At 40.4% G+C, this 23,777-nt stretch overlaps 1 protein-coding gene and 1 long non-coding RNA gene across 2 annotated transcripts; one reads left to right on the top strand and one right to left on the bottom strand.

The window, feature by feature from the left end:
* Positions 1 to 1,298: 1,298 nt before the first annotated feature.
* LOC128475083 (uncharacterized) lies at positions 1,299 to 2,937 on the bottom strand. Its single transcript, XR_008346432.1, has 3 exons — positions 2,828 to 2,937; positions 1,944 to 2,022; positions 1,299 to 1,437 (listed from the first exon to the last, which is right to left on the bottom strand). It is a non-coding gene; the product is annotated as an uncharacterized LOC128475083 (long non-coding RNA).
* A 7,292-nt stretch (positions 2,938 to 10,229) lies between these two features.
* Positions 10,230 to 11,969, top strand: LOC128474785 (protein N-lysine methyltransferase METTL21D-like). Its single transcript, XM_053457183.1, has 4 exons — positions 10,230 to 10,453; positions 10,957 to 11,067; positions 11,176 to 11,248; positions 11,806 to 11,969. The coding sequence occupies exons 1-4, from the start codon at positions 10,230 to 10,232 to the stop codon at positions 11,935 to 11,937; spliced, it is 540 nt and encodes a 179-aa protein (XP_053313158.1). The 3' UTR covers positions 11,938 to 11,969.
* The last annotated feature ends 11,808 nt before the right edge of the window (positions 11,970 to 23,777 follow it).

Here is a 23,777-nt window from a genome sequence, read left to right as displayed (position 1 = left end):
GAATTTTTTTTTTCTCTTTTTTTTTTTTGTTTTTCGTTTTTTTTTTTTGGTTCCTGCTTTCTGCCCACAGACCATAGCAGTGCTTTGCCCGCATCCTCCACCATATGTGACAAACCCTATAGCATGAGGGCCATACATGTCACTTTTAGGGGTCCTAAGCACCTAAGTCCTCTAGGGCAATTAGAGCCAGGAACAGCAGCTCATTTTTTTTTGGTTTTTTTTCGTTTTTTTTTTTTGGTTCCTGCTTTCTGCCCACAGACCATAGCAGTGCTTTGCCCGCATCCTCCACCATATGTGACAAACCCTATAGCATGAGGGCCATACATGTCACTTTTAGGGGTCCTAAGCACCTAAGTCCTCTAGGGCAATTAGAGCCAGGAACAGCAGCTCGTTTTTTTTTCGTTTTTTTTTTTTTGGTTCCTGCTTTCTGCCCACAGACCATAGCAGTGCTTTGCCCGCATCCTCCACCATATGTGACAAACCCTATAGCATGAGGGCCATACATGTCACTTTTAGGGGTCCTAAGCACCTAAGTCCTCTAGGGCAATTAGAGCCAGGAACAGCAGCTCATTTTTTTTTGTTTTTTTTTCCTCCTTATTTTAACCGCTTAAACCCCAAAAACCACTGTTTGACTGTTGCATGGTATGTGCCCTTGTGTATTGCTGGCTGAAATACATATCTTATGGAGGATGGCCTTGATGTGTTTGTGACGACTTATTGATGATCAGGACGTGAAGTTTCTTTTTGCTGGATAAAAGTATTGCATATCTGTGAAACCTGCAAAAGAAATGTCCAGGCAGGTATTGCCTCACTTGGCTCAGGGATTGTCTTCTTCGGGGCCTCTCCTTGCCCTGGGAGCACAGGGAACTTCCACTTCCCCCAACAGTCTCTCTGAGTATCAAGCTCCAGGGGCTTTTAATGTCCAGCACCTGTGCCTGATGCCGGCCCCATAGGAATCCCGGACCGGATCCTGTGGACTTCTTGCGTCCTGGAAAACTCGGCATGGAATTTCCACAGCATGGGGAAACGGAGCATTTCCCACCCTGCTCTCCAATTGCTCCACCCTAGGGACCCATATTTACGATCTGGATAGCACCTGTACCCAAATGCCACACTAAGCATCTCCCTGGGGTTTACACTGTCACACATTACACATAGAGATAACATTAAATATGGACATAGCATTAAACATGGACATAACACTACTCATTGAGATAGCATTAAACATGGAGTTAACATGCAACACATCGGAAGGATTTCATTTTGGAATGTATCGATTTTATTTTGAAATATAACTATTTCTTGTTTGAACACCAGTTTTACCGTCATCTATGTGGGACAGCCATGGGTGCCAGGTTCGTGCCGAGTTACGCCAACCTTTTCGTAGCCGAATGGGAAGCAGAACAGATATGGCACAACAATCCATTTGAAGCAGACCTGGTGCAGTGGAAGAGATATATCGATGACGTGTTAATTATATGGAGGGGAACACTGGATAAATTACATCAATTTATAGAATACATCAACCAGAACCAATACAACCTAAAATTTACTTTCAACATACTAAAGCAAAGTGTTGAATTCTTGGATGTGGAACTATTCACAGAAGGCAATGCTCCAGAAATTATAAAAATGCTACCGATGCCAATGGTTTCATTGATTACACAAGCTGTCATCACCCAGCATGGTTAGATAACATCCCCACGGGGCAGATGATGAGAATAAGGAGGAACTGTACACGGGACCAGGACTTTATAAAACACACCACAGATATTAAAAGTAAATTTAGGGAGAAACACTATCCAATAGAGTTATTAGCGAGAAGTCAACAGAAAGTGGAACAAATGGACAGATCTCATCTACTAAAAGGAAAGCCCGAACATAATATGAACAAGAAAGATTTCAGTTTTTCATTCATTAAGGAATATAATACTAAGGCTTACCACATTAAAAAGATATTGCGGAAACACTAGCATGTCCTGAAGAGCGATGACATTTTAGGTCCCCTCTTACCGGAAAAACCTCAAATCGTATACAAAAAAAACAAATAATTTGAAAAACATTTTCCTCCCAACAAAGAAAACAGAAATTAATTTTAATACCTTTCTGGGCAAGAAACCCATTGTTTTTTGCCCATGCGGTAGGTGCAAGATGTGCACCTACCTACCAAGGAAAACAAACAGTTTTATCAGTAATAGGACAGGGACTACATACGAAATTAAGAAATTCATCACCTGCACCACCAAATCTGTAATTTATTTATTACAATGTCCATGTGGTGCACAGTATGGGGGAAGAACAACCAGACCACTTAAAGGAAGAATTTAGGAACATCTTGGGAACATTATGAATTCAAGCATTAAACACGGTGTTCCGCGATACTGTAATTCATGTCCTGTTTTCTCAATTAATCAATTTTGAATCATGGGAATAGACACTGTACCCCCAAATTGGAGAGGAGGGAATAGTGCAGAAAACATTTCAAGAAAGGAAACTAAGTGGATCTTTAAATTAGGAACATATAAAAAAAGGAGGCTTGAACATAAACTTGGATATTCACGCTTTCACCTAAGGGATCCTAACCCCCATTTGAAATAAATAGACACAGACTACTTATTCATTCATGGGTTCTTCAATATTACTTTTTACTATACACAATTCCAATATTTCATATTTTGTATTATTGTTTGACATATTGCTCTCTTTTCTGTGGATTCATATAGACATTTATGTATAAACAAAACCCATAGTATGTTTAGTTATAGTTCATATATCCACGTTTAATGCAATCACATCCTTAAACGTTTACATCCTATAGCGTTTATACTTAGCGTTCATGTTAATCCGTCTTCAAATGTCATTTCTTAACATCTGCACTGCACAGCACAGCAGGACACTAGGACATGATGCAACACCAAGAAAAGAGACAGCCCTACGGAGAAGGAGAAGCCGTTTCTATGGGGACGCGTATAAACAGAATGACGGCAGTACGCACATCCAGCCTCCAATACGTCCTCACGTATTGTGGAATGACGTAACAGCGCCACCTAGTGTACATGTGCGTACAACACGTCCTCATGTTCTGGGAAACAACGTTACACCGCCATCTAGCGTATATAGAAGAAAATACAACGAATTAACACACATAAAAAGAGTGGAAGAAGCGATCAAATACTTTTTTCCTGAGGAAGCCATTAAAGCCGAAACGCGTTGAGGAAAGACTTTTTATTTCACTGAATCGTTTGACGTTTACATATTTATATTTTATATATCTTAAAGTACTTTTTTTTAAAATTTAAATAAAATTATTTTAAATGCATATTCCCGTAATAAACCTATATCTTTAAATATAAGCAGCAGTTGATTATTCTTTGGGGGTGGTTTTCCCGCTCCCTGGCTGGAAGAAGTTGCCGCACTGTATCACAGCGTTCGGGGGATTGGACCTGAAATTCCATGACATTTGGAGAAGAGATCCTGGACACCGTGGGCTTCCCCTACCCCCCTCCCTGAGCGCACCTTGCACATAATTTTACGTGCATTGGATCCCGTGATTGCAACCATTTACTACCTTTTTCACAAGCTGCTATGAGAGGGGAATGAGAAACAGACACAAATCTTCAGCACTATTGTGAGTGCAACTAACGCAATATAATTAACACCGTATTGACTGAACAGTCTACACTATTGTTGTTTCGTTTGTTTTTCTTACATGAGCGCCCCCTATTGAAATTGAACCTATACTTTACAACACCTGGAGAGAGTTGTTTTTAAGGAGGCAGCTGTGAGAAAACAAAAGGGAAGTATTTTTAAGAGATTTACTTATTTAGCACACACTATTTTTAGGGCACACCGGTTCTCCTCACAATCTTTTTACTAAAGCACACACACCCAGGCACTCACACTAACACAACCAGACAATCACCACTAATACACACACACCCAGACATTCACACTAACACCACCAGACCCATACATTAACACACACCCAGACACTAACACAACCAGACAATCAGCACTAATACACACACCCAGACATTCACACTAACACAACCAGACCCATACATTAACACACACCCTGACACTAACACAACCAGACAATCAGCACTAATACACACACAGACACTCACACTAACACAACAAGGCCCATACATTAACACACATGCACAGACACTTAAACTAGCACAAATGCATGCTATCATACCCAGAGAAACACACATAGACAATATCATACCCATACACACACAGTCATAACATGCCTGCACACACAGTCATAACATGCCTGCACACACACTAACATAAAACAATAGAAGAATTCCGCGCATATTCAGCGAATATCAATCACTGATCTGAGGAGTAAGTATTGGGGGTTGCAAAAAAACAACCCCCCCCCCGATGTTTTAATTTAAACCCTGTGCGGACGCACACCTGTAAGGCCGGCCCTGGCGGGGGCTTCCGAGCCCCTTTGAGTGGCGGACCCGGTCGCAGTTGCGGCGGGTTTAAGGGGCAGGTGCATTTTTCGGTGCACAAGTTTATAGCAAGATGCACAAAACATTTCATAAAAGCCAAAATACACCTACATTTCCATTCCGACATGTCATGTTTGGGACAGTCTATTTTAGTAGTATTAATTTTAATTCCAACTATGTACCACATGAGAGATACAAAAATAAAATACCTGTATTAACACCAATATAGGCTATGCAATGTAATACTTCAAGTGTAAAAAAGGAACTATTATTTATTAACTCTAGTTACCTGGGGAAAGAAATATATTTTTGCGAGCAGTTGAAAGCTACAGGTTGCAGGTGCAACTTATAACCGTTACAAAAATAAAAATGCCCTGGTCCCCAAACCTTAATAGAACTTAAGATACTGGAAACGGCATGTGATGTAATTCTCTGCACTAAGGGAATGACATCCGTAGTTCCCGCTGGTCTCTAATCTTTTGTTCGGAGCTTGGAAGACACTGACCCCGGCATATAACAGCCCTCTGCCATAGTGACCGTCGAACCAGTTGCCTCAGATTCTGGTATTGTTCTGTAGGCAGAGTAGTGGTGTAGCAGGAGAGGATGACCCGCAGCAGCCCCTGGAATTCTGATACCACATCCATGTGTTCGTCAAGGCGACCGAAGTCTGTCGTCCTGTCGGTTAATCCCGGTAGAAAGTAAGTGTCCCTCAGACTAAGAAGCAATCCCGCCGCTTGCCACCAATGTCACGGGCTGGCTAGTCCGACCGACTACCTCCGCTGTCTTGTGCTCCCTCAGCCTGGGACAACACACTTTCCCCGGTTCCCCAGTCACTAGCCGAGACTCAGTGTAGGGTAAAACCAAACGAAGACTGATTTATTTTGGACACACAGGGCTGGATATATCCAGCAAAACACACATTTACATAAAATAAGATATTGAGACACAAACTGCCCCCCTTAATCTGCCTCCCAGAGACAACAGGGGCACTAACTAGATTAACAATACAATGGGGGGGGCTGATTTATACAACATTAAACTGAAACAATGGCAGTCACTCCCTGGTTGCAGATCCTGGCTGTATGCTGGAGATAATCCCCTCAGCTAGTGATGAGATGGTACTGCTGGGGGTAGCCACAAAAGTCTTTACAAACCCAGGGCCCATAGTCAATAGGGAGGAGGCAGATTCTGGTATTGTTCTGTAGGCAGAGTAGTGGTGTAGCAAGAGAGGATGACCCACAGCAGCCCCTGGAATTCTGATACCACATCCATGTCCTCGTCAAGGCGACCGAACTCTGCCGTCCTGTTGGTTAATCCCGGTAGAAAGTGAGTGTCCCTCAGACTAAGAAGCAATCCCACTGCTTGCCACCAATGTCACGGAGCTGGCTAGTCCGACCGACTACCTCCGCTGTCTTGTGCTCCCTTAGCCTGGGACAACACACTTCCCCCGGTTCCCCAGGCACTAGCCGAGACTCGGTGTAGGGTAAAACCAAACGAAGACTGATTTATTTTGGACACACAGGGCTGGATATATCCATCAAAACACACATTTACATAAAATAAGATATTGGGACACAAACCGCCCCCCTTAATCTGCCTCCCAGAGACAACAGGGGCAGTCACGAGATTAACAATACAATGGGGGGGGGACTGATTTATACAACATTAAACTGAAACAATGGCAGTCACTCCCTGGTTGCAGATCCTGGCTGTCTGCTGGAGATAATCCCCTCAGCAAGTGATGAGATGATACTGCTGGGGGTAGCCACAGAAGTCTTTACAAACCCAGGGCCCATAGTCAATAGGGAGGAGGCTGGCAGTCAGGCTTCTCCAGTAGTCCCAGTGATGGAGGGTTCCGTCACAGCATTAAACATAGAGATAACATTATCCTATGGGCATTCCATCAATACTGTCATTCACCTGTCATTCCATAGAACACAGCTATAATTCCACTTAATATGAGGTTTAGAACCTATAACTGTACTAGGGGAGTATACATGACACAGTTCTATATGATATTTAAGATGGTTTTCTCTAAAAAACAAGTTTAATTTTTCTCCCATTATATCCTATGGGCATTCACTCAATTCACATTCACTCAATCACTATAATCCCACATAATCTGAGTTTTAGATCCTGTGTCTGTGCTAGGGGAGAATGTGTGCCAAAGATCTAAATGATATGTTTTAAATTCAAAATCAATTATTCTTTTACCTTCCATTATAGTCAATGGGCATTTCTCCCCATTAAAGTCTATGGGCATTCCTCCCCATTAAAGTCTATGGGCATTCCTCCCCATTATAGTCTATGGGCATTCCTCCCCATTATAGTCTATGGGCATTCCTCCCCATTATAGTCTATGGGCATTCCTCCCCATTATAGTCTATGGGCATTCCTCCCCATTATAGTCTATGGGCATTCCTCCCCATTAAAGTCTATGGGCATTCCTCCCCATTAAAGTCTATGGGCATTCCTCCCCATTAAAGTCTATGGGCATTCCTCCCCATTAAAGTATATGGGCATTCCTCCCCATTAAAGTCTATGGGCATTCCTCCCCATTAAAGTCTATGGGCATTCCTCCCCATTAAAGTCTATGGGCATTCCATTTTGTCATTCGTTTTAGTATGTCCCTTGTATCAAGCGCTGCATAAACTGCTGGCGCTATATAAATAAAAGATAATAATAATAATGATAATAATAAATATGTGCAGGAATATTTCTCTACCAAACACATTATACAGAGAGATTTCCAGCTGCTGCTTCATGTTAAAGTTACTTTGTTACATGTGAATAGCGGAGCCGATGAGTTTTACAGCAGCTCAGATGTTTCTTCTGGGCGTTTATTTCTTTGCAACCAGACAGACGAATGGGATTTCCAAAAACAAAAATATTGGACAAATTTTGTCCGTTCCGGAGACGGACATATTTCACAGAATACGAAGACATCGTTTCTACTGAAAACTAACACAAAAGAAACTTTCAACATAATATACATAAAATTGCTTTAGGTTTACTCCCTTGTGACCAATGATGTACGTCATGAAAAGATGGTAGCACAGAACTCATGATGTACCTGGTACATAACCGGTTAAATCGCTCCCACATCAACGAGATCAACAAGAGCATGGGGGGGGGGCACTGCTGCTGATGGCTCCCCGATCAGAGCCGTCAATCAATGGCAGATCTTCCATGCTACAGCCAATCACATGCATGGAAAAAGTCAAAAGACAAAGGTGATGCTTGCAAGCATTGCCTTTGTCTCGGCTCTCAGTGATTGTGAACGGGTTTTTTTTACTATATTTAATTTTTTTTTTATTTTATATGGTTAGTATGGTACTTAGTAGGGAATGTTTTAGATATGGAAAGGAAGGTGTTAAAAAAAAATGAAACAGGAATCTAGGGTGATTTGTAAATTAGGGATATGTTAAGCAATAAAATGTTTGGTAATTGTTCATTTTATATATCTTTTATATATAAAACTTTATTTCATAAAGAAATTGCTTCACATATATGAATATGAATTTTGAGAAAATCCCTACTTGTCCAAAAAAAATGTATATAATTCATGTGCGTACACGAACTGAGAAATGGGAACATAGCTGTTTAAGTCGTGTAGTGATTTTGGTGTTTTAATCCATTAGTAAAATGAAACAAAAATCCCTAACATACCCGTTACAATGAGATGAGGAGTGGATGCGCAACAGATGAGTAATAGCAATAGTCCTGCAGTATAACAACTACAGGGATTTGCTACAAAAGATTGGCTTGTAAGCTAGAATTTCTGTGTTTATAACTCAGAATAAGTCAGTTTGTCCAAACGTGACCTACTATCGCTACTCTCAGTAATAGAGTGATTGTCTGGGCTCGTGATCCCTTAATGTATACACTTAGAATGTGTGACATCACAAAGCTATGACACAACAATTGACCAGTTACCATGGTGATGATGTAAACAGTCATGTGGAATTCAATAGCCTTGCAAAGTAGCAGTTATGCTGGCTTGCTAAGCTTTCTTTTTAATGCAATGAAAAGGTATTAATGATGAAAGTTTAAGTTTACTTGTTTCATATCAGTCCCTGTGTGCTTCTGTCCTATTTGTTGTCCATCTTGTTTATGAACCCAGAACACAATGTATTTTGGTTTAATGACTACAGCTTCGACAAGAAGCTACAGACAAACGGTAATCCCTACTTGCCCCCCAAAATGTATATATAATTTGAGTGGGTAGACTAACTGAGAAAAACAGAAATAACTGTTAAAGAAAGAAATAGGAAAAACTCGTACAATAACCCTGTCCCTTAATGGTGCACGGGGTGTATGCTCCTTGTTTGATGTTATGAGTGATTTAGGTGTTTTTATCCATTAGTAAAATGAAACAAAAATCCCTAACATACCCGTTACAATGAGATGAGGAGTGGATGCGCAACAGATGAGTAATAGCAATAGTCCTGCAGTATAACAACTACAGGGAGTTGCTACAAAAGATTGGCTTGTAAGCTAGAATTTCTGGGTTAATAACTCAGAATAAGTCAGTTGGTCCAAACGTGACCTACAATCGCTGCTCTCAGTAATAGAGTGATTGTCTGGGCTCGTGATCCCCTAATGCATACACTTAGAATGTGTGACATCACAAAGCTATGACACAACAATTGACCTGTTACCATGGAGATGATGCACCACCATGCCAAAACTGTAGTGGGAAATGGGTGTGTCACAGTGACATCATAAACCTATCAATGCTGTAAACAGTCATGTGGAATTCAATAGCCTTGCAAAGTAGCAGTTATGCTGGACTGCTAAGCTTTCTTTTTAATGCAATAAAAATGTATTAATGATAAAAGTTTTAGTTTACTTGTTTCATATCAGTCCCTGTGTGCTTCTGTCCTATTTGTTTTCCACCTTGTTTATGAGCAACCCTAATTTTATATTCCATAAAATCGATTCAACATTGTCGATTAGAATTTTTTTCTCTCACGCAGTATAATTTACCCGTTTATATATATATTTATGACAATAATATTGTGTTGTTCTTGGGTACCAATTTGCCTTTTTATAAGTTTTCTTCCACCCATCCTGGATTTATAGGATCTTAACCCTGCGTGGCCAATGCAGCCTTTCTTGGATATTGTACCCTGTGCATGGCTGTTAAACACACAGTGGCGGCAGAGTGCGATAGAGACGCTTTTATAAAGAAGAAAACGCTTTAAACATATTAAGAGAAAAACGGATTTTAATTTCAGTTCCAAGTGCATTCCATGTTATGTGCATTTACATATCCGTGAGCAATTCTAATATGAAACGTGGCTGTTGCTTTATTATTATATATTATATTCTCGTATACAGTACACATTGTGCAAGTGTCAGTCACCGAGCGGGCGCCAGAGACAGACAGACACACCGAGCAGAGACAGACAGACAGGCAGACAGACAGGCAGACACACCGAGCGGACGCCACAGACAGACGGACACACACACCGGGCAGACGCCAGTGACAGCCAGAGACACACCGAGCGGACGCCAGAGACACATCCCCCCTCCCGAACGGACACCGGCGCGCTATCAGTTCAATGCATTTCCACTCATTTCAGTCTCCGGTTTCCGGCAGTACTTTGTACCATGTGATCAGTCACATGATCTGACAACCTCTTTAGAGTCCTACTGGGTAGGAACTAGCAGCTGTTTGGGCTTTGTGGGCGTCAATGCTGGCACAGTGAGGACGCGGGCACCTGAGGGGTTTGGCCTGTCGTGACGGACCCGAGGGCAATGTTTTTGCGGAAGCTGGAGCGCAGTGATGGGACGGTTCTGGCGATTCAGCAGCTGAGCTCCGGAGACGTAGGCTGCGTGGTGTGGGACGCCGCTATCGTACTATCCAAGTTCCTGGAGGGCGAGGAGTTTGTGGGCCCTGGATTCCATAAGCTGAGGGGGAGATCGGTTCTGGAGCTGGGGTCTGGCACCGGCATTGTGGGGATCATGGCGGCAACCCTCGGGTAAGTGGCAGATCTGGTGCCACACAATGTAAATAAATGACTGATATATTCTTTATGAGGAGAGTAATAAATCTCAACTATAATTTTATAACCCTTTTAGAAATATGAATGAAACCAAGTTATGTTTTTTCATTAACTTGGCATAATCAATACATATAGGTTATATAGGTGCCTGTGTGTACGTGGATATACATTTATAGATTCATTCAGTACATAAAAAATATGGCCTGCTCCCTTATAAAACACTACAGCATGACTTCCAACGCATACCTACCAAGTGTCCCGAAATTCCTGCTTCCCTCTTTCCTCACGGATGCCCCTGTTTTGTATGTACTCAGAATATCGGACGCTGCTGCCCATTTCCCACCCGCCATGATAATATTCTAAAAGCAGATTTTTTTTTTCCTTTTAGCTCCAAAATATCCATTGATGATTCTATGCTTTTGATCTTTTACTTGGCACGACTATTCTTTCATTCTAAGTACAATTTATTTTCTGTACAGGGCAGACGTCACGTTGACGGATCTTGAAGACTTGAAGGACTTGATGAACGTGAACATTGAAAGCAACAAGGATCTAATCACCGGTAGCTGCCGAGCGAAGGTACTAAAATGGTTTGTATATCTCGGCTTGGTGGCAATAGGTTCTCTTTACTAGGATATGATTCGCCTTTAAATAATTAATCATGTTGTTAATACTTGGGGATATGTTTTCTTTTTCAGGGGTGAGGATGTCACAGAGTTCCTGCCTTCACCTAACTACATTTTGATGGCGGACTGCATATACTATGAAGAGGTGCGGGTGCTTCCGTATTTATTACATGGCTCAAAAGAGATCTTGTCTAAAATGGAAATGTGATGGCAGATATGTTCCATTTAGCCCATCTAATCTGCTGGGGTTTTTTTTGGGGGGGGGTCCCCTCCTGGTGTTAAAGACTCAATTCTTGATCTTGGTTTTGGGTAGGCCTATACCTATGGGACTCATGTTTAAATGTTCTTACTGCATTAACCTGCTGCAATCAGGCTGGTTCAGGTATTAGAATAGTGTGTATCATATGTGCCCACCTTGGTGCTGTGACACCCCTGAATGTTATTTGCTATATGTTTATTATGTCCGTCCTGTGAGTAGTTCCCTCATTAGGGTAATGTATAAAATCTGTATATGTATTGTAAGGGCCACTGGGCGGTATGCTAGGGGAGTAGGGATAAAGACATAAGTCTTGGACTTAACTCTGTCTCACCAATGGACCAATCAAAGACTTACATCAATTTTATTTCATGATCTCACCAGGTATATTGAAATTCTGTCATTATCAACACATGTAAACCTGTTTATTTTTGTTATTAATACAGTCCTTGTGTCTGCTGCTGAAGACCCTTAAAGATCTCTGTAGCCTGGAGACTTGTATCCTGTGCTGTTACGAACAAAGAACCACTGGGAAAAACCCTGAAATTGAAAGAAGATTTTTTGAGGTGAGATCATAGAGCCCCCCTTGATAGGTTTAAATATTTCTGCTTCTGCAGATTGTTAAACACATTTTTGTTGCTAGTATCAGTTTATCCGTCCTTGGTCTGTCGTTTTTGTCTGGTCTACTAAACAAACAGCCTGTTCCTCTATAATACTGCCCGTGGTAAACGTTAGAATGGCTCTGTCTCAATCACTCAGCTCTGGAGCTCTGACTAATATAGCCTGTGGGAAAAAAGGATTCCATTATCGTGGCTCTAGGAGTCAGCTCAGTGTGTTGCTTGAGCAGGGAAGGCACCCTAAATATCACATGACTGGCAATGTCGGTCTGCAGATAAAAGGGGGTATAATGGGACAATATTAGATAAAACCAATATTTTTGTATACAGGTCTTTGTGTTATGGTACTACAGGCAGACAACCTGCGCTATGGACGCAGACAACCCCCGCTGCTAACCGCATCTCCTTCCGGCTGCAGCGGAAGTTGCGAATTGCGTAGACGTCTACCCGCTGCAGCGACTACACAGCAGGGAATCGGAAGCACCGTTAAGTGTGTGTGTGTGTGGGGGTTAAATGGGGGGCATAAAGCATTTCTGTAGGCAGAGTGCTCTATGATGCCTTTAACCCCCTTAATGCCTCTCTGCCTCCAGAGATGCCTTTTAACCCTCTATACACCACTCTGCCTCCTGAAATACCTTATACCTCCCTATATGCCACTCTGCCCCATAATATGCCTTTCAAACCCCTAAATGCCAGAGTGGCATATAGGGGTATAAGGCATTTCTGGAGGAAGAGTGGCACATAAGGGGTCAAAAGGCATATCATGGGGCACAGTAGCATATAGAGGGTTAAAAGGCATATCATGGGGCACAGTGGCATTTGGAGGCTTAAAAGGCATATCATGGGCCACAGTGCCATATAGGAGTGGCAAGCCTGGGGGCAGATGTTCATAACTGGAGGGCAGGTTGGAAAATAAAAGGAAATAAACACAAAAAAAATATTGTTCTCAAACATAGATTTTATTGAAAAAAAAAAGGTTTACATAGTTTACATGAATTAACATTTACTAGGAAAACTTTTTTCCTACAGGGTCGTCTTACATTCAGGCTTTTTCTTTTTTTCCTAAACTAATATTCAGATTTTGGGGGGTCATCTTATAATCGAGCAAATACGGCAATATGTCATTTTTTTAAGCATGGTTAACTTTATAGCACTTTGAATTTAATGATGTTTTAAAGTTTATTTCAGTTATAAAGCCTGAGTGACTGATGTATTTCTACACATCAGATAATAGACTGCTTCCCAGGATTGGGCCTTCTTGGACCAATGAGAAAAGGGGGATAGCATGGTTGGCCTATGCAGGGATGCTTTGATTCCTTCTCATTCATTGGTCATGTTTACAGCCATGTAGAAGGTATATAAGCAGAGGTGGAAGTTTCTAGTAGCTTCCTCTACAACCAGGATCCGGCAGAGAGTAGTTCTCGGGTCTGAAGATTTGAATGGCTACTGAGGACTTACACAGCCCCTGATTTAGTTGCTGCGCAGCAGGACATGGACGCTGTTCTGGATTCCTGTCAGAAGTGAAGAGAACGCATGTCGCACTTACATGGGCTTCATGATCCGGTACAGCAGATGCTACCAGGGCTGAGTGGTGATGCCAGGAAAAACCAGTAAGCGCAGGATGCCACGCGGAGCCTTCTTCAAGTGGAAACGGGTCCAGGAGGAGCCCATCTTATCCTCTTATAACCAACAGAAACACACCGGGGAGGCCGGCTTCCATGGGAGCTTCCTGGCAGCGAGGGCGCAGTAAGTATTTGTAAGATGTCCAGAGATGCTAAAAAAGGGGTAAAGTTTAAAGAATAATGCAGTAAGGGGTCTTTCCCAGTTTTAGGTCATGTGTATGTATGTATATATGTGTATGTGCAGATGGATGTATACAGGTGGGTATGTTTATATGCTTACGTATGTATACAAGTGGGTATATGTTTTATGTACATGTGTATACAGGTGGCTATGTGTATATGTTTATGTGCATATGTATGTATACAGGTGGGTATGTGCATATGTATATATATACAGGTGGGTATGTGCATATGTTTATCTGCATATGTATGTATACAGGTGGGTTTGTCTGTTTATGTGCGTATGTATACAGGTGGGTATGTCTATATGTTTATGTGCATATGTATGTATACAGGTGGGTATGTGCATATGTTTATCTGCATATGTATGTATACAGGTGGGTATGTCTGTTTATGTGCGTATGTATACAGGTGGGTATGTGTGTATGTTATGTTGCATATAGAGGGCTAAAAGGCATATCATGGGGCACAGTGACATATAGGAGTGGGAAGCCTGGGTGCAGATGTGCATAACGGGGCGGGTTGAAAAATAAAAGGAAATAAAAACAAAATTTTTTTCTCAATCATAGATTTTATTAAAAAAAATAGTTTACATGAATTAACATTTACTAGGAACACTTTTTTCCTACAGGGTCATCTTACATTCAGCCTTTTTCTTTTTTCCTAAACTAATATTCAGATTTTGGGGGGGTCATCTTATAATCGAGCAAATATGGTAATATGTCATTTTTTTAAGCATGGTTAACTTTATAGCACTTTGAATTTAATGATGTTTTAAAGTTTATTTCAGTTATAAAGCCTGAGTGACTGATGTATTTCTGTGTATTTCTACTTCCCAGGATTGGGCCTTCTTGGACCAATGAGAAAAGGGGGATAGGATGGTTGGCCTATGCAGGGATGCTTTGATTCCTTCTCATTCATTGGTCATGTTTACAGCCATGTAGAAGGTATATAAGCAGAGGTGGAAGTTTCTAGTAGCTTCCTCTTCAACCAGGATCCGGCAGGGAGGAGGTCTGAAGATTTGAATGGCTACTGAGGACTTACACAGCCCCTGATTTAGTTGCTGCGCAGCAGGACATGGACGCTGTTCTAGATTCCTGTCAGAAGTGAAGAGAACGCATGTCGCACTTACATGGGCTTCATAATCCGGTACAGCAGATGCTACCAGGGCTGAGTGGTGATGCCAGGAAAAACCAGTAAGCGCAGGATGCCACGTGGAGCCTTTTTCAAGTGGAAACGGGTCCAGGAGGAGCCCATCTTATCCTCTTATAACCAACAGAAACACACCGGGGAGGCCGGCTTCCATGGGAGCTTCCTGGCAGCGAGGGCGCAGTAAGTATTTGTAAGATGTCCAGAGATGCTAAAAAAGGGGTAAAGTTTAAAGCCTAATGCAGTAAGGAGTCTTTCCCAGTTTTAGGTAATGTGTATGTATGTATATATGTGATTTTGCATATGTATGTTTATTGGTGGGTATGTTTGTGCATATGTATGTATTCATGTGGGTATGTTTATGTATACATGTGTGTATGTTTATGTGCATATGTATGTATACAGGTGGGTTTGTGTATATGTGCATATGTATGTATACAGGTGGGTATGTCTATGTTTATGTGCATATGTATGCATACAGGTGGGTATGTGTATATGTTTACGTGCATATGCATGTATGCGTGCATATGCATGTATACATGTGGGTATGTGTATGTTTACGTGCATAAGTGTGGTGTGTGTTTATGTGCATATGTATGTATACAGGTGAGTTTGTGTATATGTGCATATGTATGTATACAGGTGGGTATGGGCATATGTATGTATACATGTGGGTATGTGTATGTTTACGTGCATATATGTATGTATACAGGTGGGTATGTGTATATGTTTACGTGCATATGCATGTATACATTTGGGTGTGTATGTTTACGTGCATATGTATGTATACAGGTGGTGTGTGTTTATGTGCATATCTTTGTATACATGTGTGTATGTGCATATGTATGTATACATGTGTGTATGTGTATGTGCATATGTATGTATACAGGTGGGTTTGTGTATATGTGCATATGTATGTATACAGGTGGGTATGTGCATATGTATGTATACATGTGGGTATGTGTATGTTTATGTGCATATATGTATGTATACAGGTGGGTATGTGTATATGTTTACGTGCATATGCATGTATACATGTGGGTATGTGTATGTTTAAGTGCATATGTATGTATACAGGTGGTGTGTGTTTATGTGCATATGTATGTATACATGTGTGTGTGTTTCTGTGCATATGTATGTATACATGTGTGTATGTTTATGTGCATATGTATGTATACAGGTGGGTAGGTGCATATGTATGTATACAGGTGGGTATGTCTATATGTTTACGTGCATATGTATGTATACAGGTGGGTTTGTGTATATGTGCATATGTATGTATACATGTGGGTATGTGTATGTTTACGTGCATATATGTATGTACACAGGTGGGTATGTGTATGTTTACGTGCATATGTATGTATACAGGTGGTGTGTGTATATGCATATGTATGTATACAGGTGGGTATGTGCATATGTATGTAATACATGTGGGTATGTCTATATGTTTATGTGCATATGTATGTATACATGTGGTTATGTGTATATGTTTACGTGCATATGTATGTATCTATGTGAATGTGCATATGTATGTTTATTGGTGGGTATGTTTGTGCATATGTATGTATACATGTGGGTATGTTTATGTATACATGTGTGTATGTTTATGTGCATATGTATGTATACAGGTGGGTTTGTGTATATGTGCATATGTATGTATACAGGTGGGTATGTCTATGTTTATGTGCATATGTATGCATACAGGTGGGTATGTGTATATGTTTACGTGCATATGCATGTATACATGTGGGTATGTGTATGTTTACGTGCATATGTATGTATACAGGTGGTGTGTGTTTATGTGCATATGTATGTATACATGTGTGTGTGTTTCTGTGCATATGTATGTATACATGTGTGTATGTTTATGTGCATATGTATGTATACAGGTGGGTAGGTGCATATGTATGTATACAGGTGGGTATGTCTATATGTTTACGTGCATATGTATGTATACAGGTGGGTTTGTGTATATGTGCATATGTATGTATACATGTGGGTATGTGTATGTTTACGTGCATATATGTATGTACACAGGTGGGTATGTGTATGTTTACGTGCATATGTATGTATACAGGTGGTGTGTGTATATGCATATGTATGTATACAGGTGGGTATGTGCATATGTATGTATACATGTGGGTATGTCTATATGTTTATGTGCATATGTATGTATACATGTGGTTATGTGTATATGTTTACGTGCATATGTATGTATCTATGTGAATGTGCATATGTATGTTTATTGGTGGGTATGTTTGTGCATATGTATGTATACATGTGGGTATGTTTATGTATACATGTGTGTATGTTTATGTGCATATGTATGTATACAGGTGGGTTTGTGTATATGTGCATATGTATGTATACAGGTGGGTATGTCTATGTTTATGTGCATATGTATGCATACATGTGGGTATGTGTATGTTTACGTGCATATGTATGTATACAGGTGGTGTGTGTTTATGTGCATATGTATTTATACAGGTGGGTTTGTGTATATGTGCATATGTATGTATACAGGTGGGTATGTGCATATGTATGTATACAGGTGGGTATGTGTATGTTTACGTGCATATGCATGTATACATGTGGGTGTGTATGTTTACGTGCATATGTATGTATACAGGTGGTGTGTGTTTATGCGCATATGTATGTATACATGTGTGTGTGTTTATGTGCATATGTATGTATACAGGTGGGTTTGTGTATATGTGCATATGTATGTATACAGGTGGGTATCTGCATATGTATGTATACATGTGGGTATGTGTATGTTTACGTGCATATATGTATGTATACATGTGGGTATGTGTATGTTTACGTGCATATGCATGTATACATGTGGGTGTGTATGCTTACGTGCATATGTATGTATACAGGTGGTGTGTGTGTGTGTTTATGTGCATATGTATGTATACATGTGTGTATGTTTACGTGCATGTATGTATGTATACAGGTGGGTATGTGTATATGTTTACGTGCATATGCATGTATACATGTGGGTATGTGTATGTTTACGTGCATATGTATGTATACAGGTGGTGTGTGTTTATGTGCATATGTATGTATACATGTGTGTGTGTGTGTGTTTATGTGCATATGTATGTATTCAGGTGGGTTTGTGTATATGTGCATATGTATGTATACAGGTGGGTAGGTGCATATGTATGTATACATGTGGGTATGTGCATATGTTTATGTGCATATGTATGTATACAGGTGGGTTTGTGTATATGTGCATATGTATGTATACATGTGGGTATGTGTATATGTTTACGTGCATGTGCATGTATACATGTGGGTATGTGTATGTTTACGTGCATATGTATGTATACAGGTGGTGTGTGTTTATGTGCATATGTATGTATACAGGTGGGTATGTGCATATGTATGTATACAGGTGGGTATGTGTATGTTTACGTGCATATGCATGTATACATGTGGGTGTGTCTATATGTTTATGTGCATATGTATGTATACATGTGGTTATGTGTATATGTTTATGTGCATATGTATGTATACATGTGGTTATGTGTATATGTTTACGTGCATATGTATGTATACAGGTGGGTATGTGCATATGTTTATGTGCATATGTATGTATACAGGTGGTGTGTGTTTGTGTGCATATGTATGTATACAGGTGGGTTTGTGTATATGTGCATATGTATGTATACAGGTGGGTATGTGCATATGTATGTATACATGTGGGTATGTCTATATGTTTATGTGCATATGTATGTATACATGTGGTTATGTGTATATGTTTATGTGCATATGTATGTATACATGTGGTTATGTGTATATGTTTACGTGCATATGTATGTATACAGGTGGGTATGTGCATATGTTTATGTGCATATGTATGTATACAGGTGGTGTGTGTTTATGTGCATATGTATGTATACAGGTGGGTTTGTGTATATGTGCATATGTATGTATACAGGTGGGTATGTGTATGTGCATATGTATGTATACAGGTGGGTATGTGTTTATGTGCATATGTATGTATACAGGTGGGTATGTGTATGCGTTTATGTGCATATGTATGTGGGTATGTGTGTATGTCAGGGCTCGACAAATCCCAGGCGCCAGTTCGCCATGGCGACAGAATTTTGTCCTGGCGTCTAGGTGTTTGTCAGCCTTAAACATTTTGTGAAAAAATTGTGGATGTAAGAGGCTGCGTCACCACAAGGGGGCGCTGCTGCTGCTGTAGGCTGAAAACGTGGTTGCTGGAAAACCAGCAATCGCGTTTTCAGATGCCACAGGCAGCTTCAGGGAAGGGGGTGGTGTGTTGATTGGGTCCCCACACAAGTGTGGGGACCTGACACAACACCCCCCTGCTGCCTGATAGCTCCATGAGAGTGACAGTGCAGCGGTAACCCCTTCAATGCCGCAATGGCGGCATTTTAGGGGTTAATTCCCGTTTTGTGCGGGGCTCTGCTGCTGGTGGTCTGTCTGGATGCCCGGGCAGACCAGCAACAGCAAAAACGAGCCCCCACAAGCCCTTTGATGACTCCTGTAGGCATGGAAGCCAAATACCTTTACATTTCCACAGTTAGATCTTTTTATATTGTAAGATATTACAGAGGAGGGTATATGCGATGCTTTTTACCCATATAGAAAATTGAAAAATGTCAGTTTCTAACTACTGGGCAGATATTTGTGGCGCTATATCTTTACATGTCCACAGTAAAATGCCATTTTGTAAGATATTGTAGGGATTTGTGTGTGAGGTATATGTGGTATAATTATATCGGTCCAATGAAGAATTTTTTTTTTTACCCCATGTAGAATGTTGAAAAATGTCAGTTTCTAACTACTGAGTTGATATTTGGGATGCTGTATCTGTAAGTTTACACAGTAAAATCTTTCCACATTGTAAGATATTAACAGTGGGAGGGTATGTGTGACACTGCATTGTTTGTCTTTTTTTGTTTGTTTTTTAACCCATATAGAATATTGAAAAATATCAGTAACTACTGGGCTCATATTTGGGCGCAATATCTTAATATTTCCAGTTTAGTAATACCATATTGTAAGATATTATAGAGGCGGATGTGTGTGAGATATATGGTAGTGTAAATATATTGGTTGAATGGAGATTTACCCCTTATAGAATTTTGAAACATGCCAGTTTCTAAGCAATAGGCTGATATTTGGGGCTCTATATCTTAAAATTTCCACAGTAAATTTATATCATATTGTAAGATATTGTAGGGGGATAAGTGAGGAATATGGAGTGTAAATATATCAGTATAATGGGGTAATTCTTTTTTACCCCATATAGAATGAAAAATGTCAGTTTTTAACCAATGGGCTAATATTTGAGGCGCTATATCTTTAAATTTCCACAGTAACATCTTTCCCTATTGTAAGACGTTATAGAGGGGGGTATACATGACACTACTGCACTGTTAATATTATGGTCCAGTGGGGAATTTTTTTCTTGCCCACAGTAATAGCTTTAGGGTCTGGTATTCCCACTGTTGTGTCATTGTCTAGGGACTTTTCCATTTAGTGCACAACATGTGGGTTTCATGTTGTTGTTGGCATTATGCATTAACATGCTAGGTTTTGAGGAGTTTCCGTTGTCACATTGTGTGGAGGTTCAATAAGCTGGTAGATCTACAGGTTGTAGGATTGATAGTTGTGTTTGGAGGCTAGCAGTGGTGTTTGGAGGCTAGCAGTGGTGGTTGGAGGCTATTTAACTGTTCTTACTCTGCTCAGATGTTCTCCCCACCTACGTGTTGTCTACCTCTTGATGTTTTGTGCCTTTAGTCCCCACAAGCTCGTGAGAACCAAATCATAGTTGTCGTCGTAATCTTATGGAGCACCTGCATTGACAGAGACCTGGAAGGTCTTCTTCAAATTAGAAATAGAATTTGACAGCAGATATGATCCATGCAGCCCACCTAATCTGTCTGTTTTTCAAGACTCTGTCCTCTCACTGCATTAACCTCTGCCTCTTCTCTTGGGACACTATTCCACTTACCCACCACCCTTTCAAAGTGATGGATTGAAATACCCTCTGATTTACAAACGTTTTAAAGGATTTCATCTTGGTGTTAAATGTAGTTACTCAGATGGGCAGTTACAAGTTACTCTTAAACTGGCAGATTCTCAATGTTGTTATGCTCTCTGAATGTGAGGGGCAGTTATGGCTAATGGGGTGTTGAGCGATAATTTAGTTGCAGTTATGGCTGATGGGGTCTTTAGGTTTAATTTAACCCTAAAGAAAGCCGTACTTGTATGATTTGTGTGGGTGCACTAATTGATAAGAGAGAAATTAGAGTTGAAGAAAAACAGCAAAAACACAAAAACGTCTCCAGTCCTTTAGAGACATGTTAGTATCAAAATCCCGGTCCTGAAGGGGTTAAACACGTTTAGAAGTACATTTATTGGGAATAAACTATACAAACCATATATTGTTTTTCAGCGCACCCAGCAGATTCCAAATATACCATTTTTATACGTGTATGTCTCATTAGGTTTGAAAAATAAAGCCAAAAATGGGGGAAAAAAGTGTATTTTTTTCACTTCTGACTCAATAAAAACTAGTTTGTAATTTTATTTTTCTAAACTCTAATATCAAAACCTGTGTTGCTTAATATTTGTAGTAGGTAACCAGTCTAAAATAAACAGGAATTTAGAACCGTAGACTGTTTTTCTAATATTTTATTGCTAAAAGGTCAATTTACTAGACTATCACAAAAGACATCTTTAAATTTAATGCATGGCTGCCATCAATTAAACAGCTCTAGCTGCCTGGGATGGTAAAATATGCCAACAAAACTATATATTTTTAGAAACTACACCCCTAACTGCAGCAAATGAGGTCTTATTTGTATTTGTATCACAAATCTGACGTGCAAAACAAATAAGTGAATATCACACTTACAAAAAAGAAATTAAAAGCAGCAAGTTAATTTGTCATGTGCACTCCAGTCTTGTGCTACTAATACATGCAGCCCCTCATTTGATGCGCCAAGGGGTCTCTCCCAGCCAACTTATGGCACCAGGATTTTAAAAGTCTGTACGAGCGACTCTATTGGTCGCTCGTACAGACTTTTAAACTCCTGGTGCCGTAAGTTGGCCGGGAGAGACCGCTGGTCTCCTGCTCTATCAGTTAAATGTCCGCACAAGCGGCTTTATTGGTCGTTCGTACGGACATTTAACTGATAGAGCAGGGAGACCAGCGGTCTCTCCTGGCCAAGTCACGGCACCAGGAGTTTAAAAGTCTGTACGAGCGACTCTATTGGTCGCCAGCAGGGGGCTCGTCTGCCATCAACCAATGGTTCATAACTGGGGGGCCAGGTTGGGAAATAAAAACAAGAAATGCATTTTATCAAGGTTTTTTTATTCTGCCATTTGTTTATGGTTGATGGGGTCTTTAGGGTTAATTTAGGGGCAGTTATGGTTATTGGGGTCTTTAGGGTTAATTTAATGCTGAGGACTGAAGAGTTAACTTAATCAATTTAATAAGGGTAACTTACGGTTAGGGCTGCAACAACTAATCGATAATGAAAATCGTTGCCAACTAATTATCGTTTCGTTGAATTGGCTTTTAACGATTATAAAACAAGTGTTTTTTCAGAGCAAATGCTCTGAAAAATACCCCTCGTTTTATAATCTGTTTGTGACCCACAGCAGTTCCTACTTACCAGTCCCTCCCATTTCCTATAGCGTCCTGTGAGTATAACGTTAATATTTGGGCTGTTGAAAGGGGTTAATTTAGGGGCAGTTGTGGTTGATGGGGTCTTCAGGGTTAATTTAGGGGCAGTTATAGTTAATGGGGTGTTTGGGGTTAATTTAGGGACAGTTATAGTTAATGGTGTGTTTAGGGTTAATTTAGGGGCATTTGTGGTTGATGGGGTGTTTAGGGTTAATTTAGGGGCAGTTATAGTTAATGTGGTGTTTAGGGCTAATTTAGGGGCAGTTATGGTTAATGGGGTCTTCTCTTCAGGATTAATTTAATGCTGAGCACTGAGGGTTAATTTAATTAAGTTAATGAGGTTAACTTAAGGTGCAGTTAGAGGTAAGGGGGGGCAAACTGAGGGGAATCTAAATCCTGGGGGCAGTGAAGATTAACCCTTTATTTATTTATAAAAGTATTGACTGTGAACGAGTCTGCAAATCTATGAGTGCACTATGGGATATCAGAGGGGTATACGGCATACTTGGGGAGGACGGAGTGACATATCGGGGTATAAGGCATATAGGGTATATAAGGCATGTCTGGGAGGCATTGTGGCATATCTAGGAGGCAGTATGGCAAGCCTGGGCTCAAAAGTGCATAACTGGGGGGCCAGGTTGGGAAATAAAAACAAGAAATGCATTTTTATCAAGGTTTTTTTTTTTTTTTATTCTGCCATTTGTTTTTAACATCCTATGAAATTATTTGAAATAAATGAAAAATTTACATTTTTTTATCCGATAAATCGAAAAATAATCGGCCAACTAATCGATAGTTGCAGCCCTGCTTACAGTGCTGTTGGAGGTAAAGGGGGGTAAACGAAGGGGCATCTAAATCCTGGGGGCAGTGAAGATTAATCCTGTATTTATTTATAAAAGTATTGTCAGTGTGCTGTAACGAGTCTGCGAACGAGTCTGAATCTATGAGGGCACTATGGGATATCTGGGGGTATAAAGCATATCAGGGGGTATAAGGCGTATAGGGTATATTAAGCATATGTGGGGAGGGCAGAGTGGCATATCTTGGAGGCAGTGTGGCAAGCCTGGGCTCAAATATGGGGGGGGGCAGGTTGGGAAATTAAAACAAGAAATGCATTTTTATCAAAGTTTTTTTATTCTGCTATTTGTTTTTAACATCTTGTTTATTGAATT

This window comes from Spea bombifrons, chromosome 2 (genome assembly GCF_027358695.1).
Source record: "Spea bombifrons isolate aSpeBom1 chromosome 2, aSpeBom1.2.pri, whole genome shotgun sequence".
NCBI classification, from domain to species: Eukaryota; Metazoa; Chordata; class Amphibia; order Anura; family Pelobatidae; genus Spea; species Spea bombifrons.
The sequence above is the reverse complement of the archived record's forward strand: the minus strand, read 5'-3'. Positions and strand labels throughout refer to the sequence as shown.

What these genes read in the sequence shown, in the direction of transcription:
- LOC128474785 (XM_053457183.1), top strand. Translation starts at nt 10,230, where the DNA reads ATGTTTTTGCGGAAGCTGGAGCGCAGTGATGGGACGGTTCTGGCGATT. An exon ending in ATCATGGCGGCAACCCTCGG is followed by an intron (nt 10,454 to 10,956) that starts GTAAGTGGCAGA and finishes TTTTCTGTACAG; the next exon opens with GGCAGACGTCACGTTGACGG. An exon ending in ACTGCATATACTATGAAGAG is followed by an intron (nt 11,249 to 11,805) that starts GTGCGGGTGCTT and finishes TTATTAATACAG; the next exon opens with TCCTTGTGTCTGCTGCTGAA.